The sequence below is a fragment of the Bradysia coprophila genome, unplaced genomic scaffold, assembly GCF_014529535.1.
Source record: "Bradysia coprophila strain Holo2 unplaced genomic scaffold, BU_Bcop_v1 contig_248, whole genome shotgun sequence".
NCBI classification, from domain to species: domain Eukaryota; kingdom Metazoa; phylum Arthropoda; class Insecta; order Diptera; family Sciaridae; genus Bradysia; species Bradysia coprophila.
Window position 1 is genome coordinate 2,410,296 of NW_023503509.1, and position 17,571 is coordinate 2,427,866.

Genomic DNA, 17,571 nt, shown 5'->3' on the forward strand with positions numbered 1-17,571 from the left:
TTTGACATACTTTGACTCTGACCGACTGCAGAGACATATGAGAGTTCTATTTTGAACTTAACTTTTAATTATAAACGCAATTTTGTTTCTATCAAGTTTTTGCTGCTGTGTTTGCATCGAGTTCTGTGAACAAGTAGCCATTTCGACGGCGTATTTATTTTGATCAGCTGGTATTGGTTTCGTAACTATTTTCTAAAAAACTTTATTACTCACATCATTACTGTATCATTATAGTCTCACAAATAATTTAAATAATTAGGTAAAATAAAAGTTTAGTTCTAAAGAGAACTCTCAAAGGTCTCTACAGGTGGATCAGAGTCAAAGTATGTCAAAATTGAAACAGTTGGCCTCTACATTTAAAAAAAATATGTTCTTAAAATGAGACCACTCAGTTGGTCTCTGCATTTCGAAAAAATATGTTCTTGAAATGAGACCACTCGGTCAGTCTCACAAAGTCCAACGAAAAATAATCCAAGAAAGACCACTCGGTCGGTCTCTTACATTCTCGTAAAATATTCAAAACGAGACCACTCGGTCAGTCTCCCAAAGTCCAACGAAAAATAATCCAAGAAAGACCACTCGTTCGGTCTCTTGCATTCTCGTAAAATGTTCTTGAAACGAGACTTCTCGGTCAGTCTCCTAAAGTCCTACGAAAAATAATCCAAGAAAGACCACTCGGTCGGTCTCTTACATTCTCGTAAAATATTCAAAACGAGACCACTCGGTCAGTCTCCCAAAGTTGAAATGTTGATTCGATAACGGTTACAGACAGTTTTGTCATTCACCGTTTGATGTGGAAGTGTAGCTACAGACGAAGTCGAAACATTTTTTAGGGCAACACGTAGCCGTTAATGGTCCAAATCTCAGATCCACCTCTCGTTTCGAGCATCCACAGTGCGAGTAACATAAGCAGGGTTATTCAGAGGATCCAGCTATTCCGAATCTGTGGATTCTGGACGACCATGATTCTGTCAACACTTTGATTCTGTCAATCAGATTATAACAACATCTGATCGAATCGACTCATTGGTTTGCGGCTGAGATAGCATCTACGAGCGACATCTCTCGTTCTCCCGTTGTACTGAGTGCTTTATGTCTGGTGCATCGTTTGTATTCCTGGTTAAGTGAAAAGCCCGTTGACGGTGTGCGTTGTTTTTTTCTTTTCCCTTTTACATTGGATGGCTGCTACGTAATTCATTAATTCGGAAACAACCTTCTGCTACTCGAGATACTAGTTTCGGCCTTGTGATTTTGACTATTGACATTATCCATACCGTTATGGCGGGAAACAAACTTCAAAACTCGTCCAGAGGCGGGTTAAACCGATGGGCTTTAGGGGCTTAGCCCCTTGGCGCTGGAAAAGACTGGCGCTGGAAGGCCAACAGTGACCAACAGTGAAGAATTTTTAATTAACTAAAAATGCGTAGCTGAGTACTTTCGCGCCAACACTTAAATTTTGAATTTAAGGTTTTGTTCTACTACAATCTACTACAATCACATGAATAGCAACATCACTGATTCTAACCTTTGCAATCTGTTGAAAAGTCTGTTTGGTGCCGACGTACTTGTTTACTTTTGAAAAAATTTGTTGATTTTTAACGAAAGATGATGGAGCCAGTATCTAAGAAAACAGGGACATATTTCAGACAAGAACGTGCTCGTAAAAAAGAACTAGAGCAACAACTAGTTAGTAAAATCAAGCCGCTAGAGAGTTTTTTTAATAGAGCCCAGAAATCGAACGAAAAGACATCGGAAAAGGAAAGGAGATCAATAGCAACGAGTGTTCTCAAGACATGACTCGAAAAGAAATACTTGATGCAAATTTCAATTCTATCGGTACAGCTTTAATATTATATTGTAATTTTAACATTCGATGCTCATTATTTGTGCTTGTACTTTTCTTAAAAGTTGAGTCGAGCTTTCACTTACTTCTTTATTTCGTATTCCTCTAGACAAAGAGGTTTTCGGTCCAATAAATGACGACCCATCTTACTGGCCTGTCCATGATCCGAATTTTCTACAATACTTCTTGAGAAGTAGAGCTATGGAGAGTGTGGAAAAGTTAGACTTTTCGTCATCAAAAAGGGAATACGCTGGACAAAATCGATTTTGCAGCGCAAATCTTTTTCGTACAAATGAATTAACGGCGAAATTGTGACCAGAACATGGATACATTACAGCCAGCAACTGGGAAAAAATGTTTTGCATTTTCTGCATATTTTTGCCGGAAAAAACGTCAGGTAGCTTTGTTACTGAAGGCTTTAATGACTGGAAGCACCACCAGAGGATTGGAGAGCATGAAAACTCAAGATTTCACCGAGCAGCGAAGTATGCATTCGCGAGGCGATCACAAGACCTTGGTATCGCATCATCACCACTGGAACCAGTGCGAAGGGCAAATGTGATTTATTTGCCGATTTTTTCCGTGTCGTCTTCGTCAATGAACCCACACCCGTTTGCCGAACGTTTGGAGCACTGAACGCAATTGATACGTCGAAAGGTGACGGTCCAGACAATATTTCGCCACTACTCCTGAGGAATTGCTCCGATGCACTGTACAGACCGCTGCTTAGAATTTTCAATTTGTCGCTCGCAAGCAGTTTCCCGAAACGTTGGAAGGATTCGTATGTTGTTCCTATTTTTAAAAGCGGCTCCAGGTCAGACGTAGAATGTTATCGAGCTGTAGCGATCTTACCGACGTTTGGTAAGCTTTTTGAATCGATTGTCTGTGACGTTCTTACGTGCAAGTTCAGGAAAGTTGTGTCGGTTTTGCAGCATGGTTTTATGAAAGGACGATCTACTTCAACGAACTTAGTCGATTTTGTGAATGAGGTAATCGGAGTGGTCGAGCGTGGCCGTCAAGTTGATGTGATCTATACGGATATGCGGAAAGCTTATATTTTATCAATATTTTATGAGATTTTTGAGACCGACCGAGTGGTCTTCCTTGGATTATTTTTCGTAGGACTTTGGGAGACTGACCGAGAAGTCTCGTTTTTGAACATTTTACGAGAATGAAAGAGACCGACCGAGTGGTCGTTCCTGGATTATTTTTCGTTGGACCTCAGGAGACTGACCGAGAAGTCTCGTTTTGAATATTTTACGAGAATGTAAGAGACCGACCGAGTGGTTTTTCTTGGATTATTTTCCGTTGGACTTTAGGAGACTGACCGAGAAGTCTCGTTTTTGAACATTTTACGCGAATGAAAGAGACCGACCGAGTGGTCTTTCCTGGATTATTTTTCGTTGGACTTTGGGAGACTGACCGAGTGGTCTCACTTCAATACAGAGAAATACAGAGACCAAATCAGCGGTCTCATTTTTTTGAAATAGAAAACAACTGAGCGGTCTCTTTTTCAATATTTGACATACTTTGACTCTGACCGACTGCAGAGACATATGAGAGTTCTATTTTGAACTTAACTTTTAATTATAAACGCAATTTTGTTTCTATCAAGTTTTGCTGCTGTGTTTGCATCGAGTTCTGTGAACAAGTAGCCATTTCGACGGCGTATTTATTTTGATCAGCTGGTATTGGTTTCGTAACTATTTTCTAAAAAACTTTATTACTCACATCATTACTGTATCATTATAGTCTCACAAATAATTTAAATAATTAGGTAAAATAAAAGTTTAGTTCTAAAGAGAACTCTCAAAGGTCTCTACAGTGGATCAGAGTCAAAGTATGTCAAAAATTGAAACAGTTGGCCTCTACATTTAAAAAAAAATATGTTCTTAAAATGAGACCACTCAGTTGGTCTCTGCATTTCGAAAAAATATGTTCTTGAAATGAGACCACTCGGTCAGTCTCACAAAGTCCAACGAAAAATAATCCAAGAAAGACCACTCGGTCGGTCTCTTACATTCTCGTAAAATATTCAAAACGAGACCACTCGGTCAGTCTCCCAAAGTCCAACGAAAAATAATCCAAGAAAGACCACTCGTTCGGTCTCTTGCATTCTCGTAAAATGTTCTTGAAACGAGACTTCTCGGTCAGTCTCCTAAAGTCCTACGAAAAATAATCCAAGAAAGACCACTCGGTCGGTCTCTTACATTCTCGTAAAATATTCAAAACGAGACCACTCGGTCAGTCTCCCAAAGTCCAACGAAAAATAATCCAAGAAAGACCACTCGTTCGGTCTCTTGCATTCTCGTAAAATGTTCTTGAAACGAGACTTCTCGGTCAGTCTCCTAAAGTCCTACGAAAAATAATCCAAGAAAGACCACTCGGTCGGTCTCTTACATTCTCGTAAAATATTCAAAACGAGACTTCTCGGTCAGTCTCCTAAAGTCCTACGAAAAATAATCCAATAAAGACCACTCGGTCGGTCTCTTACATCCTCGTAAAATATTCAAAACGAGACTTCTCGGTCAGTCTCCTCAAGTCCAACGAAAATAATCCAAGGAAGACCACTCGTTCGGTCTCTTACATTCTCGTAAAATGTTCATAAACGAGACTTCTCGGTCAGTCTCCTAAAGTCCTACGAAAAATAATCCAAGGAAGACCACTCGGTCGGTCTCAAAGTTTTTGTAACAACGGTTCGAAATAAGACCTATACGAAGATATATCCAATTTAGCAACACGCGTAAGGTGGCTGGCAGTCCAATCCAAAAGTTAAGCATCATTCGGCGCGGTTAGTACTTGGAGTGGTGACCGGAAAATACATTACGAAATAAAAAAAGGTAAAAAAAAATCAAATATCATTAAAATTTCTATCATTTCAGCGAATTATAAGAAAAAATAAAAAACTGTGCCATCTGTGAATGCGGGAAGAAACTACAGCCTAAAGACAATGGAAAATGGAAATGAGAGTTCTCAGATGGTCTCAGAAAATGTCGAAAAGAAAGTGATAGTTCTCAGATAGTCTCAAAAGACGTCGAAAAGAAAGTGAGAGTTCTCAGATGGCCTCTAAAAGGATCTAGAAAAAACTGAAATGAGACTTCTCAAAGAGTCTCAAAAATATTTTGAGTCTCACACATAGCCAAATCTAAAAAAGAGATCACTCAGTCGGTCTCGTAAACTATTTTGAAAAGAGACCACTCAGTCGGTCTCGCAAATTATTAAAAAAGAGACCACTCAGTCGGTCTCGCAAATTATTAAAAAAGAGACCACTCGGTCGGTCTCGTAAAATACAGAAGAAGAGACCACTCGGTCAGTCTCGTAAAATACAGAAGAAGAGACCACTCGGTCAGTCTCGTAAAATACAGAAGAAGAGACCACTCGGTCAGTCTCGTAAAATAAAGAAGAAGAGACCACTCGGTCAGTCTCGTAAAATAAAGAAGAAGAGACCACTCGGTTGGTCTCGTAAAATACAGAAGAAGAGACCACTCGGTCAGTCTCGTAAAATAAAGAAGAAGAGACCACTCGGTTGGTCTCGTAAAATACAGAAGAAGAGACCACTCGGTCAGTCTCGTAAAATACAGAAGAAGAGACCACTCAGTCAGTCTCATACAGTCTATTAAAACATTTAAAACGAGACTTCTCATCGGTTTCGCAATCATCATCATCATCAATTCATCAGTATATGAGAAGAAACCAGTCTCAAAGGTTCGAAAAGAGACGTCTCACCTCCATACAAAAAAAACGGTCTCAAAAGGGGTCTCACATTCACTGTTTTTTTTTACCCGGGCACTTATTGCTGCGACACGCAAAAGCATATAGCTCACAAATGACAGATGATGAGGATATTGTGAACAGCTGATTAAGAAAATTTCGTTTTGCGTGTCGAAGCGGCAAGCGTCACCAATATCAATTCTTTTGTAAGTGGATAAATGAACTTGTGTCACACTTCCACTGTAAGGGGTTTTTGAGGTCCCACTCGGATTTTCAAATGATGTGCAAAGAGTTACAAGCACTTGCAAAGAGTTGTGAACAGTTTCAAACAGATGCAGTTCAGGTGCTTTCCCCCTCGCTAATACAATGCCCAATTGCTTTGATCGAACGAGATTCGTGGTAAGGGTAGGAGCGCGAATCGATCTTTTATTACTGAATTCAATGAAAATTGCGATTTATACTATTTTCGTTAGGAGTGAGATTTCGAGAGTAACGCGGCGAAGCCGTGTAGGACAAGCCTACGACGTGTACTGAAAAATTCCACTTTCATAACGATTTACCACCGCGGTTTGTTGTGCCTTAAGGATCATAATGAGACGAAACCACAACACAAAGAAATCAGTCTGCAACAATTTCAGCAACTATCATGCGCACTCAATTGCGGCCGAGATACTTATTTGCATAACACGATGAAAAGTAGAGTTTTCGTGTGAGTTTTGTTGATCAGAGGCGAAGCCGATGGATTTTGCATGTTGAGGGCGTCGAAGGAAGTGCTTGAAACATGAAAGGTACACGACTTGCAATGCGTGTAGTTATAACATTTGGTTATCGGCTGCTCTCTCCGGCCGACATAGTTACTTTTTTGGCGGGAAATATACGTTTCTCTGGATAGTGTACCGAAAAATTGAATATTTCGATCGTAGCTGCAGGGGCTGGACTCGCTAAAAACGAAACTGAATGAGACACAAGAAATGGTTTTCCAAATTTTTATTCAAATTACATGACAAAATGACATAAATTAAATAAAAATTAATTAAATTGAATTGGCGGTGATTAGCGCTCTGATTCAAAGTTAAGCTTTGAATGGTTATTCAATCCACCTTTCCGTATAAATAAGACACAACACCGTTCTGGCAAACTCACTTATCGCCCACTTTTACATTGAAAATCATCCTTTTTTACTTCACATTTTCCTTAATTTTTCTCACTTTTTGTTCCTTTTTTTACTTCACACTTTCCATGAATGTCCACCTCACTTCAAAGTCCTCGTAAATCGTTCACTAATTCGGTTAAAACTCAAATTCAGTGGCCGGCATCGCTTTCTTCTGCTTTTTAGCCTTCTTCCCTTTGTCCAGGTCCGGATTGATAGCATATTGAAATCGTTTCTGCTTGACTCGATCGCTGCCGGCTGTAACCTCACGTTGAACGAATTTTGCGCTTGAAGACAGCGCGTGACGGATGCTACTTTTCCATTTATTGGACGCTGTTTTGTCCAAGTTCTTGCATGCCGGATTCATCTTGTAGTAGAAATCGTATATTTCTTCCACCTTCACCCATTGCTTTCCTGAGCTTCTTATTGCCTTCATGATGTTAGATGGGTACGTTGCCTGTTTGTGCACGGCTTGCTGACCCATTTCGACATTGCATTGACTCAGTTGGTTTTGTTCAACGGTTTGATGACTTGGTTGACTTTGTTCAACGGGTTCAACTGGTTGAATCGGCTGGATGACATCACTCGATTCAACAGATTGGGCTGTATCAACTAACTCAGCCGGCTGCATGGCATAGTCATGTTCGCTTATAACAATCGGCTCCATTACATGGTCCGGTTCAATGGGCTCATTTGATTGTATCGGCTGTATGCTTGGATGACTGTCCCAGTCTGGCACCATTCGAACGTTGCATACGTGTGAAAATGGAACTGCTATGTATCTCGTGTTCAAATAAGCGTCGAAATCTTCGTAAAGTTCCTTTATTGACTTGCCATCGCTGTAATCAGGTTCAACGTAATTCTGAAAACGAAAAAAAATCTTTGTTCATGCACCGCTCTTTAAATCGCAAACTACGTGTGTCAAACTCTCTAAAATGCTTGCAATTCCGAATCATATAAATTATCGAGAGAAAAATTCTGAAAATATGCGCTGGTAGGATACCCGAAACATCTTTTTCATGGTACTTCAAGTATACCAAACTGCGTCATCTCACACTTGGATGCGTTGACACTCGACCGACTGTTTCCATCAAAAGTGGGATGAGTTTGAAATCACCTGGTGAAAAAAACCTCAGAAATTCTTCAGAAGCGTTGAATAGAATTACTAAACTCGGATCACGGTGTGGTTGAACAAAGTCTAATTAAATGGGCAATGCAAAGTATTTTTTTTTGCTTAATTACTGTTGGTAGTGATCTCCTGATCATTTTAGGCCTAAAGAAAGAAAAAAGTCGGCGGGCGGTTTTTGAGATAAATTGGAAGTGAAAGTTTATGCCATTTTAACAGATCTGGATCAAACATTCTTTTCTGTTTTTGTTTGTGTGTCGGGTAGCTGATGTCACTAGCTTTCCAACGATACCACGCATGCCATGCTACTGACAATATAGGCATGTTTTTTTTTTCAACTTTACTTTACACATCATTAGGCCGCAACAATAGTACATTACTATGCAAGGGAAGTAAAGTGATATCTCGTATGCAGATGAGAAAAAGTATCCGAGGGCGGCAGCCCGAGGTACTTTTACTCATCGTGATACGAGATATCACTTTATTTTCCGTGTGTAGTACGACGTTTTACTATGCGAGTGATGTAAAGGTTATTGCCTATACATGTAATAGCCTTATTACATGCACCAGCATAGTAAAAAATTTTTTCGACTCTTCCGGAAAGGCGGTATAGTATAGTATGTTTTAGTTGGACTGGCTCCCTGATTCTGAAATGCTATACCATTGGTCTTAAAGTCACGTTCTGCGTCCAGAAGGAGGACTAAAAGTTAGATTTAGAGGAAAACTAAAGGTGCTGCAGTGGCGAATGTTGAGCATGCCGTGTCCAGATATGAATGTAGGGTGGCAGAACAAGGATATAGATACCTAAAAATACTTGTTATGTCGCCCTACATTCGTACCTGGACATGCTACACAACCGACACTCCATAAAATTCAATTTATCTTCAAAACCGCTCGCCGACTTTTTTCTTTCTTTAGGCCTAAAATGATCAGGACATCATTACTAATAATAATTCGGAGAAAAAATTACTTTGCATTGCACTTTTAATTAGACTTTGTTCAACCACACCATGGGATACGCCTCGAGTCCCTCGAGTCTCTAAAATGTACAGAAAAACAGAACTTTAAGTCGATAGTCATGAAAATGCGTCGAATTATTTAATCGAAACGGATTACTAATTATTTCGTTGTATTTCGACATGTTGGAGGAACATTTATCGAAAATTTGAGCCATCTCCAGTTGTACTCATATTACAAGCTATGTAAACTGTGTCATGTTTAGAATTGCAAACCTACAAAGACATATTCATGCAGATAGCAATTCCAAAAGCTAAGAGGAGACACACTTCTGTCGATGGTGAACATGACTGGGGATAAAAAGATGAAAAGCAGAGTTTTCATGTGAATTTTGTTGATTCGAGGCGAAGCCGCGGTCAATAAACACACGAAAACGAGACTTTTCATCTTTTTATCGCAAGTTGTGTAATCGATTTTACATGCTGAGGGCGTCGAAAGACGTGCTTCCAACATGAAACGTAGGGTTTTCGACGCATGAATCATGTAAATGTCATTTTTGTACGGACTTTCTTTACAATTAATTTCCGTCCAGACTGCAAAATTTTATGGCCGTTCACCGACGTCTTCCCGAGAAAAATTAAAGGAAATAGACAGAAAAGAATTTCATTGTTGCGACGCCGTCATTTTGGAGGTTTCAGTATGGAAGTTGTTGATTTTGAAAATGGATTATCTCCGCTTCCTGTGCACCGATTTTGATGAGTCGCGTTTGTTTTAGATTTCAAGGGAGAAACTGGTGGAGATCCACAATGTGCGACGAAATTCATTCTGTGGAACTGTTGACGTATTGTCTTGGATCGAGCTCCGTTAGCAGAAAATATTTTTTTTTGTTGAAAAATTGGTTGTTCCGAGCAAACGGAAATGTTTGAGAATCGGCTTGAATTTAATTAACTTACCTCATTGATGTATTCCATTTTGAGGACTGTCTTAACACTGGCTCGAAATAAATTACAGTTTAACTGGACACTGACACCTAGCAAAAAACGTCTGTACAGTTGGAAATCTGAACCAGAAATGAACTGCGAAGGATGAGCGTTTCAATAGACAAATTAACATCTGAACATAAGGGGAAAGGGAAAAAGAACAATGTAAAATAAATATGTGCCAAAAAGTGTCGAAAATGTCAATGAATGGTTGCGATGCTAATGACTTTATAGGGGCGCAGCAGCAAGGAAAGAATTAAAAAAAAAGATTTAAAGGAAATTTAATGGACGAACCGAAAAATAGTTTCGTACAAGGTGCACAAGGTACACACACGGAATTTCGAAAACCGACACATTTTCTGTTTCTGTGTTTTACTTGAATTTCTCATTGCTCCACATAAAATTAACATAAAATTACACGCAAAATGCACAAAAAGACCACCAAACGACGAAATAGAAAATGGGTCGGTTTTCAAAATTGCGCGACTGTACCTAACTATTGTCCACTGTACTATGAAAATGATCGAAAATTTGTGCGACTTCTTCGCGTTGCAACGACAATATTACGGTTAGCATTTCGGCTACACAGCCTCTACCACTTTCAAATTAACGAATGTAAAGAACGTAAACCGTTTGTCGGGGAACATAAAGTCATTAGAATGTGGAAAACTCCAAAATGAACGATTTGTTTAGGGCGAATCCATTCTCACCGTAAACGTTTTAGTGTCAAAGCTTATTACCTAAGTGAATAGAAATGTTTTTGTTCCATTTTTGGTATGAACGACGAATAAAGAAATGGAAATTTTGTTAAAATCAAGTCAAAATTAAGGGAGATATATTGGCGGAGGTAATGTCATGTGTAACCGAATCACATATCTCATGGCAAACCTTAGTCAAAGTAACTCGAAATGCCAAATGTAACAGAAAGATTTGGCATTTGGTGTTGTTGTGGCGAATAATTTCGCATTCGTCGTTGTATGTAGGCACAGCTTTCGACATAATTTATGGTGAAGATGAGAGGTCGAATGTCGGGAAAGTATTTCTTGATTTTTCCCTTATTTTCCCAAAAATATTTGCAAAATTCGTGAAAATGTAGAAAAGTCTGGCAAAATGATTTCCGCAAAATGGTCTCTGATTATTGCCGTGAGGGTCGCAATTAATGATAAACTTAGGCAGTCTAAACTTACGCTGCACTCGATTCACACCGGAACTTGGGTCCAGTGGATTTTTCTAGATTGGCATTACTTTCAGTGGGTTATCGACTTTGCATTGTCCCGTCTTCTCTTCTGCCTGTAATGTCTATAGACGGCTCATCCTCAACGAGAAAGAAAAGCAATTCCAACTGTTCCTTGTGAACTATGAAGTCTGAAGTTCTGAAAAGCCTTCGTCGATACGGCAATGTCTCCAATCTTTGTTGCGCTTCCAGGAAAATAAAACAACTTTGTTGTGTGTGCAGCAAGGTTTTGTATTTTATAAAAACTATTGAATCAATCATCGTCATAATTAGAGGTACAATGCTAAAATGAAACCTTGCGACCAATAAATGAGTTTCGAATCGTTGAAATCGTTGAAATGTAACACTACAAAGCTTCACTGGTTCTGGGTTATACATTTGAAAGGTTTTAGATTTGCAATTGAAAAAGAATGAAATTTTTTTGGTTTTGTGTGAATTATAAAAATTTGCGGGGAAAAAAAATCCTCGAAGTGGCGAACCAATTCAATTGCCTTTAATCCCCGTGAATTCATTAGTGGGACGAGGCCGTAAAAAGTCGTGCATCTAGGTCGGCTTCAGGGAATGTATGGTATGTTTCATGATGAGATGCACAGTCCGTGCAGGTATATAATTCTCGTAACATCTGATTGACAGTTTATGAATCTCATCACGAAATTTACAACACTTTGACATAAGCTGATGACGCTCGAATTGACGTCGATTGGATGTTCTGCTTGAATTTATCTTTGGAAGAGTAATCGACTCATACTGATGTGATAGACGTCTCGGAGTTTGGCGTTTGTTTTTCCCAGTTGACCTACTCAGCTTCGACTAGTTTCATCTCTCGACTATGGGTGTATGTACGACTTATAGTAACGGGGAGGTGAAAAGCCATTCTGCCCCGGATCGATGAACTTGTAAATCCAATTCAGAATAACCACCAATATTTGACAGAGATCATGTTGAAATGTTGATTCGACAACGATTACAGACAGTTTTGTCATTCACCGTTTGATGTGGAAGTGCAGCTACAGACGAAGTCGAAACATTTTTAAGAAAAACTTGAGACTAAAATGAAATTTTCGTAGGAAAACACGTAGTCTTTAATGGTCCAAATCTCTGATCCACCTCTCGCTTCGAGCATGGATAGTGTGAGTAACATTCAGAGTTATTCAGAGGATCCAGCTATTCCGAATCTGTGGATTCTGGACGACCATGATTCTGTCAACACTTTGATTCTGTCAATCAGATTATAACAACATCTGATCGAATCGACTCATTGGTTTGCGGCTGAGATAGCATCTACGAGCGACATCTCTCGTTCTCCCGTTGTACTGAGTGCTTTATGTCTGGTGCATCGTTTGTATTCCCGGTTAAGTGAAAAGCCCGTTGACGGTGTGCGTTGTCTTCTTCTTTTCCTTTCTACATTGGGTGGCTGCTACGTAATTCATTAATTCGGAAACAACCTTCTGCTACTCACAATAACACTCGTTTGTGACACTTCGCCGAAGTAACTTCGAGATACTTCCTACTAGTTTCGGCCTTGTGATTTTGACTATTGACATTATCCATACCGTCATTGCGGGAAACAAACTTCAAACTCGTCGATAGATCAATGTTTCACGAAGGACGCGGTCTACTTTACCCGCGCAGAAAATTCTACAAAGTAAGCCACATCTCATACATGAGAAGAGGAAATTTAAATTGAAAATGAGAATATCGTTTATAATGCAACATTTGAAGTGATATCGGTGGGGTGACACTTATTGAATATCAATTCTTTTGTAAGTGGATAAAGGGACTTGCGTCACACTTCCTCTGTAAGGGGTTTTTGAGGTCCCACTCGGATGTTCAAATGATGTGCAAAGAGTTATGGGGTCTGGAGTTTGGATGCATATGCGGTGAAATATGGGAACTTAAACAGTTCAACTTCTGTTTCACCGTAGATGCATCCAAACCACATGAGACCGTATTTGGCCCAAAAGCACATAAAATTACCTTTCTAATGACACCTCACACGAACCCGAGCCGTACAGGAGAAATAACTGGAGAAATTTTTGTAAGAAAAGTGCAAGTTTTTGGGTTTTAATGACCATTCGCTAACCACACAAGCTTCGACGAATTTTTTTAAAAATGGTTTTGTCTTCTAGGGTCGAAGTCCTTTCTAGGCACATATACAAAATTCCAATAGAAAATGCGTCCGATTTCGGTACGCTGCTTTTCAAAAGAATCCCTCAAAACGTTTCACTTCAAAGTTGGCGACACTCGATTTGTATATTCTTTAGCCGGTATATCCCATGTCAACAAGAAAACATTTAGCCGGGCCGAAAGGGCATCGCGAAAATAACTATTTTCACCCCAAGACATGAAAACGATTTTTTGTTCCAACTATATTCATTGTTTCTCGGCACTCCTCCTCTTTTGTCGTGACTTTATCGCCCCTTCATTCCAGAATGCAGTTAAGCACAACTTCGTAACATTATCCAAAACACGAAGAAAACGGTTGTCTTTTCTGATGTTCAAAAACATACACAAACCAGAAACATTTTATTAGAGATTAGATAACTGTAAACCTCCTTGTATATTATACACGTCACCTGGTTTTTGCCGATAAGAAAAATTAATTTTCCATCTCTTTTCTATTTTTCAAGGTAACACCATTATCAAGTGCAATGCCATCCAGCCACATATTGAACGCTAAACAAATTCAAAATAAATAAGAAGGAAAAAAAAACGTCAGTTTGTTGAAAGCCAACGCAACACAAAAAATTTTTGTTTTACAAACAATACAAAACCTCATTTCCATCGCTTCGATATAAGATGAATTTTCGTTGAAACGAAGTAAAAAGAAAAAAAAATTGAAAAAAATAGTATGTTACATACCAAGGATCAAAAAGGTGTGTTTTAGACCCAGGTTCTATCTTTGTTCTATCGGTACTTTAATGGCCCAGTGTTCATCGAAGTTATTAGGCATTGAGCGACCGCTCCACAATTCGGTTGTTGTCACCCGAAAGTCGCACACCTATGTTGTGGCTTCTACATTCTGTCGCACGGTGAGATATAGGGGAACTTTCTTCACTACCACGATTGGACTGTGGAATCGTCTATCTGCTCATGTTTTCCCGCCCGGATATAATCCCCAAACCTACCAAAACTTAGGCTAGACCGTGCATGATTAACTATCGTACATCAAAGAGTTCCCAATCTTTGTCTTTGCTATTTATTGAAAAGAAAAGAAAAACAGATCCCAAGATTCAAAGTAATTCGTTGATGGCAACACAACTTGGCGTTTCTATGATTCGGTTCATGGGATCGAAAAATCAATCAGTTCGCCAAGTTGCTGCAAATAGTTAGTTGTAGTTTGTCAGATATCATTTTAGAATCGAAAAAATTTAGTGAACACATTAGACCAGGTTGATACCACTGATACTAGAAACATTCACTGAAGGGTGAACCTGCTTGGACCTGACCTGAACTCTCAATATATTAATCAGGTCAAATATATGGCTGGGAGGCTACCTGAAAAGTTTGTATGAAAGTTTGCTTGTCCTGGAAAATTGCATTTTGATGGAGCTTTTAATGAAATTTGTAGAGCCAGAAAACCTCTACTTCCTAACTGCCACCAGGCCTTAAACGCTAAAGGGTTAGACAAGGTTATGGTCCCTACAGATCGGAGTGGATAATTGCAATAGCAAGATACCGTCTACGTGTGCCTTATAGTATTTGCCATCGTATGATGCGCATAGAAACAGATTTTTCGGTTTGATATTTGAGTTCTTACTCTAGCTAGTTACACATAGCAACGCGAAAGAGATCTAATTCAAACTTTTCTTTTGTTAAACAGTGAAACGTGACAGAAGAAGAAACGAAAGATTTGAATCAGATCTTTTTCGCGTCCCTATGTTTGTGAGACAAAATACCACCGTGACAGTGATTGTAACATTCTATTCAAAGAATTATTCACAAATTAACCGCTTTTACATCCGCGCACTTACCGATTTTCCAAATTCGGATACTTTTCACGAACAATAGCTCGATGCCGCTTACAAAATATCAGAAAAGCGTTCATCGGTCGCCGTGCATGATGATCGGGCGTCGACTTATCGTCATCATCCAATTTGCCTTTGACCGCCGGAATATCGTCAATCTGAGAACCATTAATTTTGCCAACATTCGGCATCGAAACGTCCCCATTTCCATCAATGTCATCATCATCATCATCATCATCGTCCTCTTCGTCATCATCATCATCGTAATCGTTGTAACTACGACCGGATTTCTTTTCAATCATACGGCTGTACGATGTCGAATCGGTGCTGTACAAGTTCTTCGAATAATTGTGTACATTTTCAATTTCTCTGGCTGCTGCCGTACTGGTCACGTGATTGTTGTTATTAACATTTTTGAGCAATAAATTTGGTTCGATCTGACTGGACACTGGTCGTGTTGCTGTATCTTTGGTTGTTGCCACATTCTGATCACCACCGAAATTCGCATGGAAATCGATACTCCGTTCGTATATGCTAAAGCCATTATCGCCGGTGACATGCATCACATTAGCTTCATTTATTGGCGTACTCATCGACGTTGATATTGGCTGACTATTGTAGTTATCACACACTTTTCGCATCTTGATTACCATTTCCAATACCATGATCGGATACGTTGAAGCTCTGTTGAATATTTACATTGCTGATCATTTTGAAGGTGTGTGCTGATGATCGTTTTCGATTTTATTTTAAGAAAAAATTATTTTTTCTTCCTGTAGTACCACATTCACATTCACTCACCAAATTTAGTACCGAAAGAGCAACATTCTCCCCTACTATTTTCTCTCAATTTTCATTCCCGCTTATGTCATTTTCGATCCTATCTTTATTCTTTCCCAAATGTGTCAAGTTGTTGTATGTACGCGAATGCAATGTTTTTAGTGTTTTGTGACAATGCATTCATAGGGATTGCTTTCAGCATTCATACGGACTGCTTTCGGCATTCATTCGGATGTCTTTCGGCATTCCTACAGATTGCTTATTTTTCGACATTTGTGAGAATACATGCACACGGAACGGACTTCTTTAGGCATTCATACGGATTACTTTCGGCATTAATATGGAATGCTTTTGCACCGGTATGTTGTTCAGTTTTGTTGTTGTTTTGTTCGGAATGTGACTTTGGTACTCCAGGAAGAAATGGTTATTTGTGTACCTGTTTTGGACGATTGATTTTAGGCAATTTCGCGGATTGTAGGCCGAACGAAGTGAGGCTTACAAGCGAAAGTGCCTTAAATCAACCGTCCCAAACAGGTGCACATGTAAGTTTTCATGCAGAGGGCCAGAAACCCGAGAAAATTCAAAAAATTGCCCTCATTTTCGGCCCCGAAGCATGAAAAATAGTTTTTTTGATACCAACATCGAAAGTTGATACTTTCGCCCTCGAAATCCGGGGCGAAAGTAAAAAAATGCAAGTTATGTGTTTGAGCGGGGAGAAAGAAAGAATACATAAAGCGAAAGTCAATATACATAATGCGAAAGTCGACTACATAATGTAATAGTCGACTCTTGTCAATAAGTGTACTGCGATCAAAATTGAAATAAAGCGTGCGCCAGTGCTCTTATTGAAATTAACATACGAAGTTGATACTTTTTGTTGTTAATGATTTGTTAGTTATTTGTTAATTTTTGTGTGTGTTATTGTTGTGATGGCTAAATAATTACATTTTTGATATACCAGGGGGCTGCCGCCCCCTGGACCCCCGCATTTTCTGGCTAAATGCCTTCATATTTCAACATTTTGTTCTGCTGTTTGCGATACGTATCAACTTTCGATGTTGGTATCAAAAAAAATAGTATGAACGACTCGGGGCAAAAGTAAAAAAATTCAACCTGTGCGATTGAGGCCCTTGCCTTCGGCGCGGGCATCAACTCTCGCACACGGTTGAATTTTTTTACTTTCGCCCCTTGTCATTCAATGTACTAATACAAACCACGGATCAAAAAGGTGTGTTTTAGACCACGGTGGTGAAAACGTCCAGGGATGGAGCGACGCGAAGCGGAGTACTTTACGTCTGTGTTCGAGTGAATGAATTTGACTTGTGACATTTACGTCACCTATAAGTCGGAAAGCTTTCTTTTGACGAGATTAAGGCAAGATGGACCCACAAGTGGTAATTGAACTCTAGGAGAGGCCGAATATATGCTTTATATATAGTGGCGAGTTCTTCGGGGGAAAAGGATTTCTTACATCTTCGGAAGAACCCAATCTTTTCGTCTCATTCTTTGTCACGTCAATTATATGATCTGACCATAAAAGTCCGTTGGTAAGGTTCGTTCTCAAAAGAGAAAGTGGTCCCTATTGTTCTGGGCTGTGATGCGAATTCACATCATACGGTCTGGGGAAGTACGGACATCAATCGAAGAGGAACTCTCTTGCTCCAGTTCATAGCAGATACGAATCTTAGTATCATGAACAGAGGAAACATTCCGACGTTTGTGACTAGGAATCGAAGAGAAGTACTGGACCTCACTCTTGCATCGGAGGACTTAGCGGATCAAATCCATTCGTGGAAGGTCTCTCTGACGCCCAGCTTTTCAG

The 17,571-nt window shown here is 39.5% G+C and overlaps 1 protein-coding gene and 1 long non-coding RNA gene across 2 annotated transcripts; one reads left to right on the forward strand and one right to left on the reverse strand.

The window, feature by feature from the left end:
• Positions 1 to 444: 444 nt before the first annotated feature.
• LOC119078352 lies at positions 445 to 13,757 on the forward strand. Its single transcript, XR_005087997.1, has 3 exons — positions 445 to 454; positions 6,524 to 6,528; positions 13,632 to 13,757. It is a non-coding gene; the product is annotated as an uncharacterized LOC119078352 (long non-coding RNA).
• A 1,121-nt stretch (positions 13,758 to 14,878) lies between these two features.
• LOC119078348 lies at positions 14,879 to 15,634 on the reverse strand. Its single transcript, XM_037185850.1, has 3 exons — positions 15,326 to 15,634; positions 14,976 to 15,127; positions 14,879 to 14,924 (listed from the first exon to the last, which is right to left on the reverse strand). Exons 1-3 carry the CDS (start codon positions 15,632 to 15,634, stop codon positions 14,879 to 14,881), a joined length of 507 nt encoding a protein of 168 aa, XP_037041745.1.
• Positions 15,635 to 17,571: the final 1,937 nt, after the last annotated feature.

Coding starts and splice junctions, on each gene's coding strand:
- LOC119078348 (XM_037185850.1), bottom strand. CDS start 15,634: ATGGTATTGGAAATGGTAATCAAGATGCGAAAAGTGTGTGATAACTAC. Junction 15,128..15,325: donor CAGCCAGAGAAATTGAAAAT/GTACACAATTAT, acceptor AATGGTTCTCAG/ATTGACGATATTCCGGCGGT. Junction 14,925..14,975: donor TATCCGAATTTGGAAAATCG/GTAAGTGCGCGG, acceptor TTCTTTGAATAG/AATGTTACAATCACTGTCAC.